The sequence below is a fragment of the Bubalus kerabau genome, chromosome 9, assembly GCF_029407905.1.
Source record: "Bubalus kerabau isolate K-KA32 ecotype Philippines breed swamp buffalo chromosome 9, PCC_UOA_SB_1v2, whole genome shotgun sequence".
NCBI lineage: Eukaryota > Metazoa > Chordata > Mammalia > Artiodactyla > Bovidae > Bubalus > Bubalus kerabau.
The window spans coordinates 97409579-97428801 of NC_073632.1; the positions used below are offsets into that span (position 1 = coordinate 97409579).

The 19223-nt window shown below is 39.6% G+C and overlaps 1 protein-coding gene across 16 annotated transcripts in view; it reads right to left on the minus strand.

Moving 5' to 3' along the window:
- The window catches only part of SYNE1 (spectrin repeat containing nuclear envelope protein 1), a 495794-nt gene that overhangs the window by 52235 nt on the left and 424336 nt on the right, over positions 1-19223 (minus strand). For 15 of the 16 annotated variants that reach the window (XM_055536003.1, XM_055535999.1, XM_055535996.1 and 12 more), the window contains one exon: positions 1069-1231. In XM_055536003.1, coding sequence (XP_055391978.1) covers positions 1069-1231 — 163 coding nt within the window. Of the gene's footprint in view, positions 1-1068; positions 1232-9007; positions 9510-19223 lie in introns of those variants that run through there. The other variant, XM_055536011.1, reaches the window with a different exon arrangement.

Sequence of the window (19223 nt, forward strand, 5' to 3'; positions counted from 1 at the left end):
TGCTAATTTAAATATCAAAGTAACCCCAACTCCTAAAAACTGTATTTTAATATCTATTCTCTTTGGTTTAAATGGTTTATAAAATAAAGTACATAAAACATTTCATAGGACTGAAGAAATAGGTCTGTTTATACATTTTGTAAAATTAAGGAACTTGAATAAAATGGCTTAATGTAATGGAAATAACTGAGATCCGTAGAATTTTCAAAGATAATTTAAAAGCATGAAATAGCAATACATCTTATGGGGGATGTATGGCGTTGATTACTGACAGCTGGAGTCTACTATGGTGTATAAGAATCAGCAAGGAGAGTGGGAAGTGAAAATCCGTTCTGCATGTATTTTTCAGGGTCACCCTCTTTTGCTTTGTTGGGTTGGGTATGGTGCTGTGTTTGCTACACACGTGAAGATGACGTTATAGTCTGGTCTGTAGGTCATGCAATCCTCCTTGCAAAATTAAATTATTTAGATTCTAGAAACTCGATAAGTATGCACTGTGATCTCTCTCAAAAACACTGTGTGCAGAACATAGAAAAGGGCTCCTAAGACTATGGCTGCGGGTTAGTGACTCACAAATAAATAAACAAAACTGTTAGCACTGTTCTGGATATATCACTGCAGCTCAATCCAAGCTTCCACCTTAGGATGGCTTCTTGGAGGACCCGTGACATTAACCCTATGATGGTAGATCTACTTAAGAGTCAACTTTGTGAGGACTTCCCTGGTTTTCTAGTGGCTAAAACTCTGTGTGCAGGGGGGCCTGGCTTCGATCCCTGGTCAGGGAACTAGATCCCACATGTTACAACTAAAGGTTCCACACGCTGCAACTAAGACCCAGAAGTAAATAAATATTTTTTTTAAAAAAAAGAGTCAACTCTGTGAGGAGATGGAATGTATTTGCCCCAAACACCTGTCTAGCCACTGCCTCCCCTTTCTCACCAATCCTGCCCAGCTTCTTCCAGATTTCCCATCCCAATTCACCATCTCACATTCATGTCTCTATTCTGCCCAGGAGGACCAATTTTCAAGAACCTATTGATTCTTTCCTTGTATTGTTTTACACTTTACCTGCTGCTCGTTAAGCTTTTTCTGTATTTCTTCTGAGTCACAGGAATCGTAGACGATGGGTTTGGCCAGCTCTGACTCGATGTGGGCTAACCACGTCCTCAGACTGCTCATGTTCTTATCCAGCTGTTGTACTGCAACCAGAGTCTCCTTCAGCTTCTTTACCCTGTGGGCAGAAAAGGAGTGTCAACTTCAGGGAGAGGCCTCACTCATGCTTCCCTCAGGAACAGAAGCCAGAGCTGGGTCTAAACCCAGAGTCCAGCCTGGTTCAGCCACCTACTGTCTGTGTGATTGTGGGCGGTGGCATAGCCCTTCTGTGTCCCTGTTTGCTTGTCTATAAAATAGAGAAGAAGTCACAGTATTTATGAGATTCAAATTAGGTGAATAACGAAGGTGCCAGTACATGGGAACCATTAAAAAGAATATCAGCCATGGTTATCCTCAACACAACTATAATGATACAACAGTTACAAAAACCTCATGGTTGTCACAGAAATTGTGACTTCATCAATAATATAATCTATACTACATACTTTCACAAATAATATAATGTATACTTCTACCAAGAATAACTGGGAGAAAAAGTTAACATTTCCAATAATTTGTCACTAAACAGATCACATCTCCATGGTTCTGATCACTTCGGCTCCACTGGGATGTGTTTCAGCAACACTGTAGCAGAAACTTAGTTCAAAGAAGAAACCACACTTAAGATCCACTAGCAGTGAGTTATTGCATGCACTTATGCAATTTGAGTTTTCATGATGCCAGATCATGTCAAAGGTAACTAAGGGCCTACTGGATTGTCAAGTGGCCGAAGGCAGGTGCCAGAACTACTGTTATCCAGTCTTCTACCTGCAGAGCCTAATTCGGTCCACTATTCACTTTGGCGGTGACGGCATGCATGCTCAATTGTGTCCGACTCTTTGCGACCCCTTGGACTGTAGCCCAGCAGGCTCCTCTGTCCATGGAATTTTCCAGGCAAGAATACTGGAGTGGGTTGCCACTTCCTACTCCAGGGGATATTCCCAACCCGAGGATTGAACCTGATTCTTTATGGCTTTGCCACAAGAAGCCCAGTATTCACTACATGGCATGCCTAAAAAACAACCAAAACAAAACACTGTTTCCCATTCTTTCCAGGAAGGAGTACAAATTCGTTTCTTTAAGATTGCCATTTCTCTAACAATAACACGTGAACACTTTAGAAGTAAGGTGCCAGAAAGACAAAATAAATGATTTGATTATTTTCTTAATGAAATGTACAATCTGATCAGAAATCTGGCATGGAAGCAATGAAATATAACAATATGGTAAGAATGAAACTAAAGAAACGAACCAGGTTTCTGGCTAATACATAAGGAGTGATCAATTCTGTCTTGCCATGTTCAGTAATTATTCATTCATTCACCATGTGTTCATTTCTTTATTCCTCCACCACGTGTTCATTTCTTTATTCCTCCTACAAACATGTATAGTGCGAGGTAAACACTGACAATTAAAGTTTCATCCTTGCCATTGAGGAGCTTAGACTTTGATGAAAAAGAGAAAATGAAGAAATGATATGTGAGCTGCATCTTGCGAGGCAGATACAAGCCAAGCAGAATGCTTCTGGCTTCTGAAACATAAAGAAGAAAAGTTTGAGATTCTGAAGGCGAACAGTGTCATGGCACCCAGGAGATTAGGGGTGAAAGAACTGGGAAAAGAAGCGGAAAAGAGATGAGATGTGCTAAGATACAAGACTGATGGGTGGATGAGAATAAGATTATAAGACTCCCATAGTGACATGATAATGCATTTGTCTGTAGTTTTAAAGATTAATAAGAACTTTTTCCAAGATCTATTTGTGGAGGACTGTTAAGATTAGTTCTGATTTTGAGTGCAGAAGTTTGAGGCAAGGCTGTTGGAAGAGTCCGTTTAGGAAGTAAATAAAACAATTCAAGTGGTTTACATCAAAAGCCTACTTTCAAACAGTGGGGGTTAGAGGCAAGGACTGGATGGCTAAATTCACAAATCCTCATGATGTGAGACAGAAAGAGCTAGAAATGATGTCTTTTCCAATTGAATGATTAGATGGATGCTGGTGCCTCAGAGGATACATGATGAGGAGCAAGCTCTAGGGATTAATGGGGCACAAAGTTTAGGATATGATGAGTCTGGAAATAATAATTCTTAGGTCCAGAAAAGACAACAGAATGTATTGCACTGATTTACATACTGTGGCATAGAGTTGAAGCCCAATGAAAGGACGTGTTTCATTCTGAAAGGGGGTGGACTAAGAAGAATGAACTTTAAAAGGTTAAAGGAGGAGGAATCATAGGCGAAGAAAAAATAATTAGAAAGGAAGGAGGTGAAGTAGGTAAGTGTAGCAAAGGCGGGAAAAGTTTCAAGAAAGTACTTGTGGACTCGGGAATAAGACTGATGGTATTTAACGGTACAAACTTGTCACGAGCAGTAATAAGCCACATGGATTGAATGCATAGTAAAATGAATATAAATAACAAGAGCATATTATAATTTCGTACTGTGATAAATATGATAAATACAATGGCCACCACATTATAAATTATCGATGTATCAAAGTAACACGTTGTACACCTTAGAATTACAATGCTGTATTATCAAGTACACTCAATTAGAAATAATTTTTAAGTAGTGTCATATATAAGTGTAAGTGAATCACTTTACATTTGAAACTAACATAATATTGTAAATTTACTAATTAAAAAAGAAGAATTAAAAAACAAAAAGTAGTGTCAGGCCATAGTTATCAGGTGTTTAGAAACCCAGCGTGCCACAGTAAAGTGATCTTAAAAGATGATAAATATTTATTAGTGTGCAGGTTAATGGATATGTCTGCATGTTTCCAAATTTTATGTTCCACAAACTAGCTACAAAATTACTTTAGAGTCACTAAGAGTTATCTTAAAATTAAAAAAAAAAAAGAAAAAAATTAAAAAAAGAAACTGTTGGTCAGGATATGATCTAAATGCCCTCTTCATTAGAGTTCACCTGGTTTCCCTCAGGAAAGTGCAGCTCCCTAGACCCCAACACTGTCCTATGGAGCCAGAACCTCAGGGGATATGGCCAGGGAATTTCCATTTTTAAGAAGCAAGCCTTAGGTGTTGCTAAATTGTGGAACCACAGGTCTGCTTAGTCAAAGGCAGAGCAGGACAGCATGATGAGGCCTAAAAAGAGCCATTAGAAGAGGTCTGCTGGCCCCAGGTGAGTAGTTTAGCAAGCACCGTGGAACCAGAACACGGGCAGCATCTGGCTTCAGAAATCCTTATGATAAAAGAGGATTGTTAATCATTTTAAGAAAGCAGGCAGGGGAGTTGAGTAAATATGGTACAAAACAGGTAGAATTCTCTGGCTAAAAGAAAAAATTTGATTTTTCGTTCTGTTTAATGCAGTTGAAGGCCTGGAATCACTTTAAAATGTTTTTAGGCAGAGAAAAAGGAACTCATGAGATAAAAGCCAAAGACAGAAGAAAAAGGTGGAAAATGATACATGAATATAGATGATGGAGCAAGGATGAATAGGAGGCAGGGTCAAGGGTACAAGGGCATGGATAAATAAATGAGTTTTGAAAGGAATTTCCCAGTGAGGGCAGAGTGTGAGCAGGAGTTTGGGAGGAACACAGATAGTACTTTTCAACTCTGTTAATATCAAGTAATAGTAGCAAAAAACCATTATTGAGTCCCTGTTGATGGGCTGACACGGCTGCATGTATGTACACGGAATGCTCTGAAAAGAAAGGGGATGGGGAAGGGGAGCACATGATCAATGATTTCTGATGCAGCCCTTATTTGAAATTCAATTTTGCTTTTAGACCATAAGCTTTTTTAAAAATATATTGTAGACTTTTTCGTTCAGGAAATGTGGTCACCTTACTGACACTGCTTATAATAGAAACAAATGGCACATAAGCAAAATACTTCCATTTCCAAGGTATCAATCTGGCTCAACCAAAGAAGTATCTGCTTGGAAAAAATGTCAAGAGCGGTATGTCTTTTAAAACTCTAGAGATGTGATAGGGATTTCTCTGGCAGTACAGTGGTTAAGATTCTCTTGATTCTACTGTAGGGGCCACAAGTTCGATCTCTGGTTGGGAAGCTAAGATGCCGCATGCCGAGCAGAACAAAAAAACAGCAACAACAACAACTCTAGGGATATGATATGTTTCAGGTAGGTATCTGCAACAGAATGTTCTCAAAGATGGATAACCCTCACTCAGAACGACCAAATCTCTCTATTCTATTACTCCCAGATGGTAAAGAAGGGATTCTCAAGCTAGAATTGATCACTTAGGGGTGTTTTCCTGCCACACAGGCCAAAGCTAACTCTCTCCCCACCTCCTCACTTCCATGACTCTCCAGATAAATCTGATAGGCTTCTCTAGTTAGGAGCCACCTTTCTGAAGAAATTCTCATAACCAAACTATGTTGAGAATTTTTATTCATTTTTAATTGCTTAGAATAGATATCATCACTTCTGTTAACATTTTCTGTAAATCAATGTTTCTCTTGCAAATGAAAATCTAGTCATGATACCTTCACTTTTCCTTTTTGAATGCTTAAAAGGATTTTCACTATGCTCAGTTCTTGATAGTACCTATATTTCATTAATTATAATAAAACCCCTTATGTTTGAATAACATTTTCAGTGTGTAAAGCTATGTTACCTTACATTGTTTAAAAAAATGTGTATTTAAAAATTATATTCATGGAGAAGGAAATGGCAACCCTCTCCAGTACTCTTGCCTGGAGAATCCCTTGGACAGAGGAGCCTGGTGGGCTACAGTCCATGGGGTCGCAAGAGTCAGATACGACTGAGCGACTGACACACACACACACAATTGAGATACTTGATGGTGCAAGGGCGCACTTTCTCTACTCCCCCATCTCCTGCAGGAAGCAGGATGGGGCAGGCAGCACCGGGGAGGCAGGCTGACTCCCCCGACCCCCATCCCTTCTGGAAGTCTTGGGACCTCAGTGCCTGCAATAGCTGGCCTTGGGCAAATAAAAGACTAAGTTGTTTACTGGCAAAAAAAAAAATTATATTCATATTCTGCAATGTATTCAATTGATAGGGAACAGAAAACTTGCATTACAATGTATTTCTCATGACTTACAATTCCATTCAAGATAAGACTTCTCTAATTAGCCTTCTAAGTATAATTTGTACCTGTCTTGAGAGCATTTGAAAACATTAGCCTTGAACAATAATTCCAAGGACTTTTACACACAACCCACTCACATTTCTCTCGTACGTCAGACAAAATTCACCTGAAGGTCAGTTAGAGAAGCTACTGGGTATAAAGTTCAGGGTGCATATCCTACCAACAATGATCATGGCACGGGCTTAGGGTTTAACATGACCTTGGCCATCCTGCCTCAGTGTCCCATATGGAAAGGACAGTCTACAACCAATAAAGCCACTGGAATAGGACTGAAGAGTGGCTCATTGATCTGAGATGTGTGTCCTGGTTTTACCCCAGTGAAGAATGTCCTCCCAGGAACCTCTCCCACTGGACCAGCTTCCTGTCTTCAGATCTGGTAGGATGTGAATGCTGACCATGCTTTGGATGGGGCTTTACAATAAACTTACAACAGCATCAGGCTTTTGTGTGGAGCTGAAGGCTTCGAGTTGGTGATGTACAGGGAGGCCTGGCGTGCTGCGATTCATGGGGTCACAAAGAGCCGGACATGACTGAGCGACTGAACTGAACTGAAAGGTACCTCACTCAGTGCCTGCTTCCTTCTTACTCTTGTTCAAACTCTCTGTTGTTATTTATGCCCATGTTCTCCCTTCCCATGGGAAATTCCCTGGAAAGCTAGAACTGTGAATTTCCACTTTGAGTTTTCTCTTTCCATTTTTGGCTGCCATACTAAGCTCCGTACCTTGCACAAAGCTGGGTTTTATTTAAATATCTACTTTCCCTGATGGCTCAGAGGGTAAAGAATCTGCCTGCAATGCAGGAAGACACAGGAGATGCATGTTCAATCTTTGAGTCAGGAAGATCCCCTGGAGAAGGAAATGGCAACCCATTCTAGTATTCTTGCCTGAAAAACCCCATGGACAGAGGAGTCTGGCGGGCTACTGTCTAACCAGTCACAAAGAGTCGGACATGAATGAGTGACTAAGCAAGCAAGCAAACATTAATAATTGGTATTCTAACTAAAATATTTTTATTTTGTTAACGTATTTTATTTGACATTAAATGTATACTTAAATTTTCTTCTAGATCATTTGCTAATGATATATTTGTTAAGGACAAAAATTAATTGATTTTCTTGGTTCAAAATTCACTTACAAAAATGATCCAAGACACAAAGGCTATGAATAAACACTGTTCCACCGGATATTATCTACAGTAGCCAAATAATTTACAGATCAGTAATCCTGTATAGTATTGAAGGAGTTCCAGTAGTCAGAGCAGTTGGTGCAGTATGTGAAGGGCATCGTGACATGGAAATGCTTGTTCATATAGTCCATTAAGGACAAGTTCCTCTTTCAAATGAATATGTAAATCTTAGTATAGTCAGGGAGGGTGAACGCTTAAGTGGGTCTCCATTCCCATTTTTAAAAAAGTGCACTTTACCACAAATAGCAAAATAGATTGTGTGTGCAAGTGTTGGGTGGGGGGAAGGGGTGCTATTGGAGCTGAGAGGAGGTGGGGGATAAAGTCCCCATACATCATCATACATCAGTTGATATTGGTGGGACAGGGATCATTCTTTTTTCAGAGAAATGTCCCACTTTTTTTTTTTCCCATTATTTCTTTAAAGGCAACTTTGACTAAAGTATCAACAATAGTTTTATTTATCTATCATTGTAAGAAGTTTGAGCAACATTCTTTTTGGTAGCATCCAGGATTATAATTCAAAATAAGTGTTTACAGATGTCATTTGTCTGGATAAGTTTAGCAAACCTGGTCTATCTGTAAGTCCCTGCACCTGGTTCCTCTTTCAGAGTCTCCTGTGCTTCCTGAGTATTTGATCTTTCTTGAGAAGGGTTCTAATACCAATTTCAGTTGTACGGCTTTTTAATATTGCCACATGAATACACACATATACACATATATACATACACATTTCATATATACCTCACTATTTTCCTTCAGACAAATTTAGTAGATACATACACCAAAACCAAAAAAAAAATTCATGTGCTCAATATATCAGAACCAAAAGTACCATTAATAAATTCTATTCATCAATAGGGGTTTATATGGGGGATGTTATGGTACCAAAAAAATGTTGAAAAATAAAGTGAAAATTCCTGATGTAATGTTATTCTAACTGAATAAAAGTCATTAGGTAAATATCTGCATTATGCACTAAATTACCATTTTAGAGACGCATTTCCCCATTTGCACATATGTTTGAAAACCTTTATACTAGTCAGTGACCAAAACCTACTGACATACCTAAAGAGAAACGACTTTCTCTCACACACACAACCCTCCAGGCTGCTGAAACATGAGAGATTATTTTATTTCATAAAGGGAACACTTTCGGTTACAAAGCTGTGAACTGGCCATGACTGAATTTTAGTTTTAGCAGCAGCCGTCCTTTAAATAACAGATGACGGACTGACAGGATCTTTCCACTGGACCTTTTTTCTGAATCCCTTTCCTGTGTCTCAGACTCTCTACTGTAACCATACCCCTCATGTGACGATTCTAATCCAGAGACAACTGGATGCCGAGCCATGACAAAGCCCATTAACCTTTCCATCTAGCTTCACGGGCCAGCAGAGGGACAAGAAAAACCGACAAATAACTCTTAGGAGTCCATGTCCAACAACCTCCTAACACCAGTCAGCCCCACTTCACACTGGCAAAAACAATTATGGATTAAAACTCCAGCCTCCATCCTGTCACCCCCACGTAACAAGAAAGTTATGCCCAGGGGAAGCAACTCAAGGAGGTGCCTGCCTTGCGACATCGCAGTTACAGTCCGGGAGGTCTGCATCCGCACAGCCGTCGTCTGCCATCCTCGGGCCACAAGAATCTTCCGCCACCACCATGAAGTATCCACTTGCAAAAGTCAGCTTTGCAGAGCAAAAGGCTGAATCTTGCGCGGGGATGAAAGTTTCCCTGGTCTGTGTATGAAGTATGAAAAGGCTCCCTCCAGACAAATGTTGGTAAGTCTCTGCCTGATAATATGACACTGAGCAGTGAGTGACAAGTGGTCATGCTTCTAAATAAAACCTACATTCATTAACATGTGCCAGGCTTGATCTCCTGGAATGTAGGCCACGAGGGTAAGAAGGGGAAAGGCTCAGGGTAATCTGGAAGGAGGGGGAGGCTCCAGGTCTAAAGAAAGAAGGGAGCAGAAATAAGACTGGCTGCAGACACACTGCCATTCTGGAAGGACCTTCCACCTTTTCTAGCAGGCAGTCTGTTAAGTTGGAAAAGATATTTGAAAAGGCAAATGACCCAAACACAAACAAGCAAAACAGCCACAAGTACAGCAAACTGTAGTAGCAAAAAGGAGCAACTTCTATTTTTCTTCAGTTTGCTTGCCAGCTAAGTGATGTAAGTAGGAGTTTAAGGGGTTGTTTGGGAAGATGGGATGGGCAAGAAATTCTGCTGAAAAGTGACTGGTCTTCACCTTTGAATAGACAATATGAGCAGGAAAAGGAATGAAGACATACTATTCTCCACTTGGCTCAACCTTTGTCCTTTTAAAAATAATGATATAAAGTGACAAAAATAATATGTTCATTGTAAGGTAATTAAAAAAATATGTTCATTTGCTTTGTGGAATTTCAGTTAACTTGGGGAGGGGGGATGGAATTGCAAGAATTTCTAAATTTTCTGCACTGATTCAATATAAACTTCATAACTTAAGCTTTTAAAGAAAATAAGCTCCCAAGTGATTCATTACTGGTAATTAAAAAAAGAAATGTGACCAACGCTGCCTGCTTTAAATCCTTTGAGGATTTTAAAGTACATACGCACAAATGACTTATGAATAAATAAATGGGCAATAAACATTTGCTAAGCTTTTTTTTAAAGCCAATATGATGAATTTTAACTAAAACAAAACAAAGCACTTGGTTCTGGTTATATGAATTGATTGCTTTTAAAATAGTAATATATTTTCTCTATAAAAGAAACAAACCTGAATTTTTATATTAAAAAAAAATCCAGAAAACTTCGTTAAAAATAAAATTATTTTTAAAATGCTATTAAAGATATAATATTTTTATTCTTTATAAAAAAATCACTTCACTGATATATTATTTTCATCAAGACGGAAAATATTGGTTGTAATTCCATAATAGAAGGTAAATTTGTTTTTTGTTGATTACTACCAACATTAAAAAAGACTGATTAATTCCCTTTTACTATATTTGCATTATTCCATGGGTTAATTTTTTTTCCATGTTCACTGTTCTTAGCACAATATATTTATTCCAACGAACTAAATATAAGGCAAGGCTATACAGACACGATTATTGTAGTAGCAAAAAATGACAATAATATAGATTTTCATCAGTAGGGAAAATATTAGATAAATCACATTATATAAAACTATGGAATGATCTAAAAGAATAAGATTGGCACATATAGTATATGATAGTATACATGATCCTTTCCCCGGTGTTGTCTCACTGGAGAAGCAGCAGTTATTTTTAATGAACACTTTGAAAATAAGGAATCCGGGACTCAGAGAGGTTATACAGTAAGCCCTAGGTCACACAGCCAGAGCAAGGTGAACTAAAGCTAATTGAAAGTGAAGTCGCTCAGTCGTGTCCAACTCTTTGAAGCCCCATGGACTGTAGCCTACCAGGCCTCTCAGTCCATGGGATTTTCCAGGCAAGAGTACTGGAGTGGGTTGCTATTTCCTTCTCCAGGGGATCTTCCCGACTCAGGGATCGAATCCGGGTCTCCCATATTGTAGGCAGACGCTTTACCCTCTGAGCCACCAACTAGGATGGTGTCATTTCTGAGCTTGCTGCATCAAAGCATTTCCAATTCTGGCTTGACTTTTCTGAATGGATCACCATGAGGTAATACCAGCCACAAATTCCAAGAATTACTTTTTCTTTTTCTTCTAGTTTGGGCAGAGCTCCCACTGGACTGAAATCCCTAGTGGGGGCAGCTGCTTCAACTTTGCAAAACCCTCCTTATTCTCCATGAGCCTCTAAACTCCCTCTAGGATGAGAGCTGACGTTTATTGACTGAGCGCTTCACTGTGCTAAGTGGTTTACAGGTACCACCTCATTTAATCCTCCTGATAGCCTTTTACACCATATAATTGAAGTACTGAGAGGATGAGTAATTCATCAAATATCACAGTGCAGGTGAAGCAGAAACATTTTATAATTCAGGCAAGTGAAGCCCCAAGCCCAGGCTCTGCTATATTACTATCTGTATGTAGGGTACTTTTCACATGCTGTGTCTCAGGCTGAGAAGCTCAGCAAAATACTGGAGGGACTACTATATGCAAAGAACTACATTAGGTTCTGGGGTTACTGTGGTCATCAAGTTTGATACACTGACATTTCAACACAGGAAAGAAACTTCCAATAATCTTCAAAATGGGATATTTATTATAAACAAGGGAACTGCTACGGACTGTGTGCAGAAAGCCTAGATAAGAAGGGTTTGATCTAATCTGGAGAAAAGGAAGAACATGAAGAAGAATTAGGAGCTGGCTGGTCCAGAGAGAGAGAGAGCAGGAAGATGAAACAGAAGAGGGGAGGCTCTCAGGTGAGGAGCCCTGTATCCTTGCTTTATCACTCTTATGTTTGGGGAATCATTTTCTTTTTCATCTTTATATCCCCAGAGGGGTGTCTGGAAACTATGCCTGGCTACCTGCTTTGGTAATAAGATATTACTGAAATCTATTGTGTTTCTCTACACACTGCCTAAGGCTGCTTTTGGGATTTATTGGCAGAGGGCTTTGTCAGAGGCTGTTCAGCCCACAAAGCCTCGAATATTAGTCATTTAGTAATCCAGTCCTGAGAGTTTGCCAGCTTCTGCCATGTAGCAATATGCAGAGGAACTATTAATACTTCATACACTTTTGTATACAGGGGGCATTTCATAGTTTTTAAAAATTGTATTTTTTTTCCTGTTTTTGAGATCCATGAATTATGATAAAGTAGACATGATCAAGCAGGAGATGGCAAGAGTGAACATCGAATTCTTAGGAATCAGTAAACTAAAATGGATGGGAACAGGCGAATTTAATTCAGATGACCATTACATCTATTACTATGGGCAAGCTGCTGCTGCTGCTAAGTCACTTCAGTTGTGTCCAACTCTGTGCGACCCCATAGACGGGCAGCCCACCAGGCTCCCCCGTCCCTGGGATTCTCCAGGCAAGAACACTGGAGTAGGTTGCCATTTCCTTCTCCAATGCAGGAAAAAGAAAAATGAAAGTGAAGTCGCTCAGTTGTGTCTGACTTGTCGCGACCCCATGGACTGCAGCCTACCAGGCTCCTCTGTCCATGGGATTTTCCAGGCAAAAGTACTGGACTGGGGTGCCATTGCCTTCTCTGCTATGGGCAAGAATTCCCTAGAAAAAATGATGTGGCCCTCGTAGTCAACAAAAAGAGTCCAAAATTCAGTGCTTGGGTGCAATCTCAAAAACAACAGAATGATTTCAGTTTGGTTCCAAGGCAAATCATTCAGTATCACAAGTAATCCAAGTCTGTACCCCAAACACAAATGCTGAAGAAGCTTAAGTTGACTGGTTCTATGAAGACCTACAAGATCTTTTAGAATGACACCAAAAACAACATCGTTTTCTTCATAGGGGATTGGAATGCAAAAGTAGGAAGTCAAAGATACCTGGATTAACAGGCAAGTTTGGTCTTGGAGTACAAAATGAAGCAGGGCAAAGGCTAACAGAGTTTTGCCAAGAGAACACATTGGTCATAGCAAACATCCTCTTCCAACAATACAAGAGATGTCTCTACACATGGACATCACCAGATGGTCAATACCAAAATGAGACTGACTATATTCTTTGCAGTTAAAGATGGAGAAATTCTATATAGTCAGCAAGAACAAGACCCGGAGCTGACTGTGGCTCAGCTCCTTATTGTAAAATTCAGGCTTAAATTGGAGAAAGTAGGAAAAACCACTATGTGATTCAGGTATGACCTAAATCAAATTCCTTATGATTATACAGTGGAGGCAACAAATAGATTCAAGGGATGGGATCTGACAGAAAGAGTGCCTGAAGAACTATGGACAGAGGTTCGTGACATTGTAAAGGAGGTGACCAAAATGCAAAGAAAAAGAAATGCAAAGCAAAGTGGAGGCCTTACAAATAGCTGAAAAAAAAGAGAAGTGAAAGGTAAGGGAGAAAGGGAAAGATATACCCAACTGAATGCAGAGTCCTAGAGAATAGCAAGGAGAGATAAGAAGGCCTTCTTAAATGAACAGTGCAAAGAAGTAGAGGAAAACAATAGAAAAGGAAACTAGCGATCTCTTCTAGAAAATCGGAGATATCAAGGCAACATTTCATGCATGGATGGGCACAATAAAGGACAGAAATGGTATGGACCTAACAAAAACAAAAGAGCTTAAGAAGAGGTGGTAAGAATACACAGAAGAAATTTACAAAAAAGATCTTAATAACCCAGATAACCATGAAGGTGTGGTCGCTCACCTACAGCCAGACATCCTGGAGTCTGAAGTCAAGTGGGCCTTAGGAAGCATCACTACAAACAAGGCTAGTGGAGGTGATGGAATTCCAGCTGAGCTACTTAAACTTCTAAAATAGAATGCTGTAAAAATGCTGCATTTGACATGTAAGAAAATTTGGAAAACTCAGCAATGAGTGGCCACAGGACTGAAAAAGGTCAGTTTGCATTCTAATCTCAAAGAATGGCAGTGCCAAAGAATGTTCTAACTACTGAACAATTGTGCTCATTTTATATGCTAGTAAGGTTATGCTCAAAATCCTTCAAGCTGGGCTTCAGCATTATGTGAACTGAGAACTTCCAGATGTACAAGCTGGGTTTAGAAAAGGCAGAGGAAACAGAGGTCAAATTGCCAACATCTGCTGGATCATAGAGAAATCAGGGGAATTCTAGAAAAACATTTACTTCTGCTTCATTGACTACATTAAAGCCTTTAATGGTGTGGATCATAACAAACTGTGGAAAATTCTTAAAGAGACGGGAATACCAGACCACCTCACCTGTCTCCTGAGAAATCTGTATGCAGGTCAAAAAGCAACAGTTAAAACTGGACATGGAACAATGGACTGGTTCAAAATTGGGAAAGGAGTACGACAAAGCTGTATATTGTTGTCCTGTTTATTTAACTTATGTGCAGAGTATATCATGTGAAATGCTAGGCTGGATGAATCACAAAATGGAATTAAGATTGCCAGGAGAAATATCAACAACCTCAGATATGCAGATGATACCACTCTAGTGGCAGAAAGTGAAGAGGAACTCAAGAGACTCTTGTTGAGGGTGAATGAGGGAGTGAAAAAGATGGCTTAAAACTCATCATTCAAAGAACTAAGATAATGGCACCTTGTTTCATCACTTCATGGCAAATAGAAAGGGAAAAGATGGAACTACTGAGAGATTTTATTTTCCTGGGCTCTAAAATCACTGCTGGTGGTGACTACAGGCATGAAATTAAAAGACACTTTCTCCTTGGAAGGAAAGCTATGACAAACCTAGATTTCCTATTAAAAAGCGGAGACATTACTTTGCCAACAAAGGTCCATATAGTCAGAGCTATGATTTTTTTCAGTAGTGATGTACATATGTGAGAGTTGGACAGTAAAGAAGGCTGAGCGCTGAAGAATTTAATGCTTAGGAACTGTGGTGCTGGAGAAGACTCTTGAGAGTCCCTTCGACAGCAAGGAAATCAAACCAATCAATCCTAAATGAAATCAACCCTGAATATTCACTGGGAGGACTGATGTTGAAGCTCCAATCCTTTGGCTACCTGATTCGAAGAGCCAATTCATTGGAAAAGACCTTGATGTTGGGAAAGATTGATGGCAAAAAGAGAAGCGAGCAACAGAGGATGAGATGGTTGGATGGCATCACTGACTCAACGGATGTGAATTTGAACAAACTCGGAGATAGTGAAGGACTGTCAGGTGTGTTGCAGTTCACGGGGTCACAAAGAGTTGGACACAACTTAGTGACTGAGCAACAACAATGACGGAAGATGCAGAGTTCTGTGAACATACTAAAAATCACTGAATTGAATACTTTTGACAGATAAGTTGTATGATATGTGAATTATATCTCAATAAAGCTATTATTAAAATAATAACTTTACTGGATTCCCTGGTAACTCGGGTGGTAAAGAATCCACCTGCAATGCAGGAGACCTGGGTTTGATCCCTAGGTTGGAAAGATCCCCTCAAATAGGAAACGGCAAGCCACTCCAGTATTCTTGCCTGAGAAATCCCATGGACAGAGGAGCCTGGAGGGCAACTGTCCATAGGATCTCAAAGAGTTGGGGGACTAACAATTTCATTATTAAAGTAACACATAACTAATGTGTGCTTTGTTTTGGTAATGAGTATTTTAGGTTTGGTGGGGAAAGAAGAATATCTTTCTATTAGAGAGTCCAGTTAACTAAAAAAAGAAAGGTCATCACAACAGAGTAAACAACTTGAATCTGACCTTCCTAGACACCAAGATGGGAAACGTTGAATAAAGCATTTTCTATTTATTAGAAGCTCTGAACAACTAAGGCTACAGGATGTTTTCTGTCAGTCCAGGCTCTGGAAAACAGCCATTTGGGTTTTTGCATAGGGTTCAGAAATGAGAGCTAGACTCCTTGAAGACAGTATTACAGAAATTATCAGTTACACTGATGACTGTTAATTATGTTGACTCTTAATTAAAGGTGAAAGCTCAGAAATGCTTTTGTCTAGGCTAGCACTGACCGACAGAGCTTTCTAGGATGATGAAAATGTTCTGTGTCTGCAGTATCCAGTAAAGTAGCCACTATCCTCGTGTGGTTTCTGAGCACTGGAAATGTGATCATAATTCAAATTAAATTCTAAATGAATTGTATTCCATTTCAGCTCATTTAAATAGCCATTAAATAGCATGTAAGCCAGTCACTGTTACGTTGGACTGAGTAGGACTAGAAAGCATACTGGAACATTATCCATTGAGCCCTAAAAATAACTGCAAAATTTTTGTTATCTTAAAAAGCTGACAATGCTTGGTAACAGTTTAAAAATTCAATGCAAAACACATCTACTGTGCACTTAGAGTGGTCTAAGCTAGCTAATCAATTAGTAATAGGAAGCTGACTCAAAGTTATGGATTCTATTCGTACATAACAGGTTATTATCTATGAATCTTCTTTCTTTCTTTTTTCCCCCCATTTCCTGTTAGCTGGAAAGCTGTTCACCTGAAAATATGATCATCTTCAATAACAACTTCTCTATTCCCCCAAAAGCACCAAAACAACATAAAAATATCAAAAGACAAGTTATGTTCTGCTTTAATGAATCAATGTTAAAAAATTTTTTTGGAAGAGGGAGGCGGACAGAATGAGACTGAATCATAGAAACTTAGTATTTCAACTGGCAGGTCACAGTTGAAGACGGGTGTGGGAGATGGGCATCTAGCCTGTGCACTTGCGAAATGCCAGTAAACCGAACAATGGAAAGAAAGCAAATGTGATGGCTGAGAGCCATTTAGGAGACACTCCAAGAACTATGAATTCAGCGTGGCATTAAACCTCAGGACAAACCAACAGTCAGTACGTCATACCGTCCGTGTTGGAAAGAGACAATTAGAAATGGACAATATGTATTACATCTGTGTATCAGTCATGCCCGACTCTTAGCGACCCCATGGACTGCAGCCCACCAGGCTCCTCTGTCCATGAGGTTCTCCAGGCAAGAATACTGGGGTGGGTTGCCGTTTCCTACCCTAGGGGATCTTCCCAACCCAGGGATTGAACCCACGTCTCTTGAGTCTTCTGCATCACAGGAGGATACTTTACTGGGCCACCTAGGAAGCCTGTATACCCTGTATTCAATTGATTCAAATTTACTAATATGTCTTTGGAAGAATAAACTAAGTAATATCTAAAAAATTCTTGATTGAATAAACTATACAGAGGACTTCCTAAGCACTCCAGTGGTTAAGACTCTTCCCTTCTAATGCAGGGGTGAAGGTTCAATTCCTGGTAGGGGAACTAAGATCCCACATGCCATATCATGTGGCCAAAAATACCCCAAAAAACAAAAATGAACAAACAAAAACTAGACAGAAAAGTTATAAATAAGCATGACTTTGAGGAGTAAATACCTAGCTTATTTTATACAATGTTGGCTAACAGCTGGGCATACACTAAACTGATTGCTTGTGATTAAATTATATTAAATTAAAAAAACTTTGATTTCATGCAGCCCCATATTCCACAGCATTGAAGCACTAAAAATTGGAAAAGAATATTAACTACTTTAACTGGATTACATGGCAATGCAAATCAATCTTTGAGTCATAATCCGACCAAAAAAAAATCCAGGGATGTTTACCAAGTAGGTGGCTTCCCAAAGAAGGGTATTTTTTAGCACAAAGGCTTCAGATCTTCCCTCTGAAACAAGGTTTGGTTATCAGTGCCTGAGAAGTGAGGCTAAACATGGTATTGAGGTTCTAAAACCTACATATGCCTAAATACTTCAAGTAGTTTAAGCTGAACCGTTAAGTTCCCATCTCTTTATATACTTTGCATTTAGTGAGTCATTTTACTTGATTTCTTTGCATGTCTATATGCCCACTTGAAGAAAGGGGCCTCTGTCTTTGTATCCCCGAAATCTCTCACAGTCGCTATCAGTCCTTTACAAATAGAACCGGAAAGCTCGGTTATAGAAATAAATTGTTGTCATTGTTCAGCCACTAAATCAGTCTGACTCTTGAGACCCCATGGGCTGTAGCCTGTCAAGCTCCTCTGTCCATGGGATTTCCCAGGCAAGAATACTGGGGTGGGTTGCCATTTCTTCTTCAAGGGATCTTCCTGACCCAGGGATCGAACTCACGTCTCCTACATTGGCAGGTGGGTTCTTTATCACTAAGGCACCAGGAAAGCCTGTAGAAATAAATAACAACCTAATTTCCTTTTAATTGCATTGTCTGGAACAGGGACAAAGAAGTCACAAACTTGGCAGGCAGAACTGTGCAGGGCATGGGCTGCAGAGTCAAAGAATGCAGACTCTGCCACTCAGTATGTGCATGACCAGGAGCAAGCCTGAGCCTCAGCATTCCACACCTGGAAAATGGGTATAACAATAATACCCATCTCAAAGGATGCTGTAAACACACAAGAAGATGCACATGAAGCCTGTAGCGTGGTCACTGGGACAAGCTAAAGGTTCAGTGTTAGCTATTAGAGTCCTACTGTCTAACATTTTAAAACCTGGTTAACGCTTGTTCCCTTTTTACTATATTCTTACTAAAACTATAGCCTCATTTGCTTCATAAATTAGATGCTTTTTGAGAACTCCTTATAGAAAAAAACCTATACTAAATGTTTTCAAGATCAACATACGGAATTGTCATGCCCATAGGCAGTCTTTACGGGCACACAGTATTCAAAAGGCACTATTTCACATCTACCTTCATGGCTAGGGAAAATAATCCAGATTTTTTATAAAGTGTATTGTGGGATGGCTCCAAAACAACTGTGAATCAGAAGCATTTGTGACATTCTAACTCTCCTAACTGCTATAAAGAAGACTGTCCATTCAAATATCCATTCATACATTCATGCAAATATTTGCTGAGTCCAAACTGTGTTCAGGCACTGTTTTTGGTGCTAGTGACAGCCAGTGAACAGAACGGACAAAGACGCCTGCCCTCATGGCGGCTACAGTCCCACATGAAGCAAAGTTCACTTCAAATCAAGCATCTATCCAGCTTTTCCCTTTACAAATAACCCTATGTCAAATAACATAATAGTTCATTCAGGCATATCAGATTTTTATACTGCTAGCAAAGTTTCTCAGATTTTTTTTTTCTTTTTGACTTTTATATTTCTCTCACTCTGCCTTCTGAAATGGAGCAGATTCCTATGGTCCTTCCACCCCCCACCTCCCACCCACGTCCTCTGCCTGCCTTTTGTCTTTGGAAGACCTTAGTCAAAGAATAAGTTTAATCAGAGAAGTAAGAAATATAGAAACAAA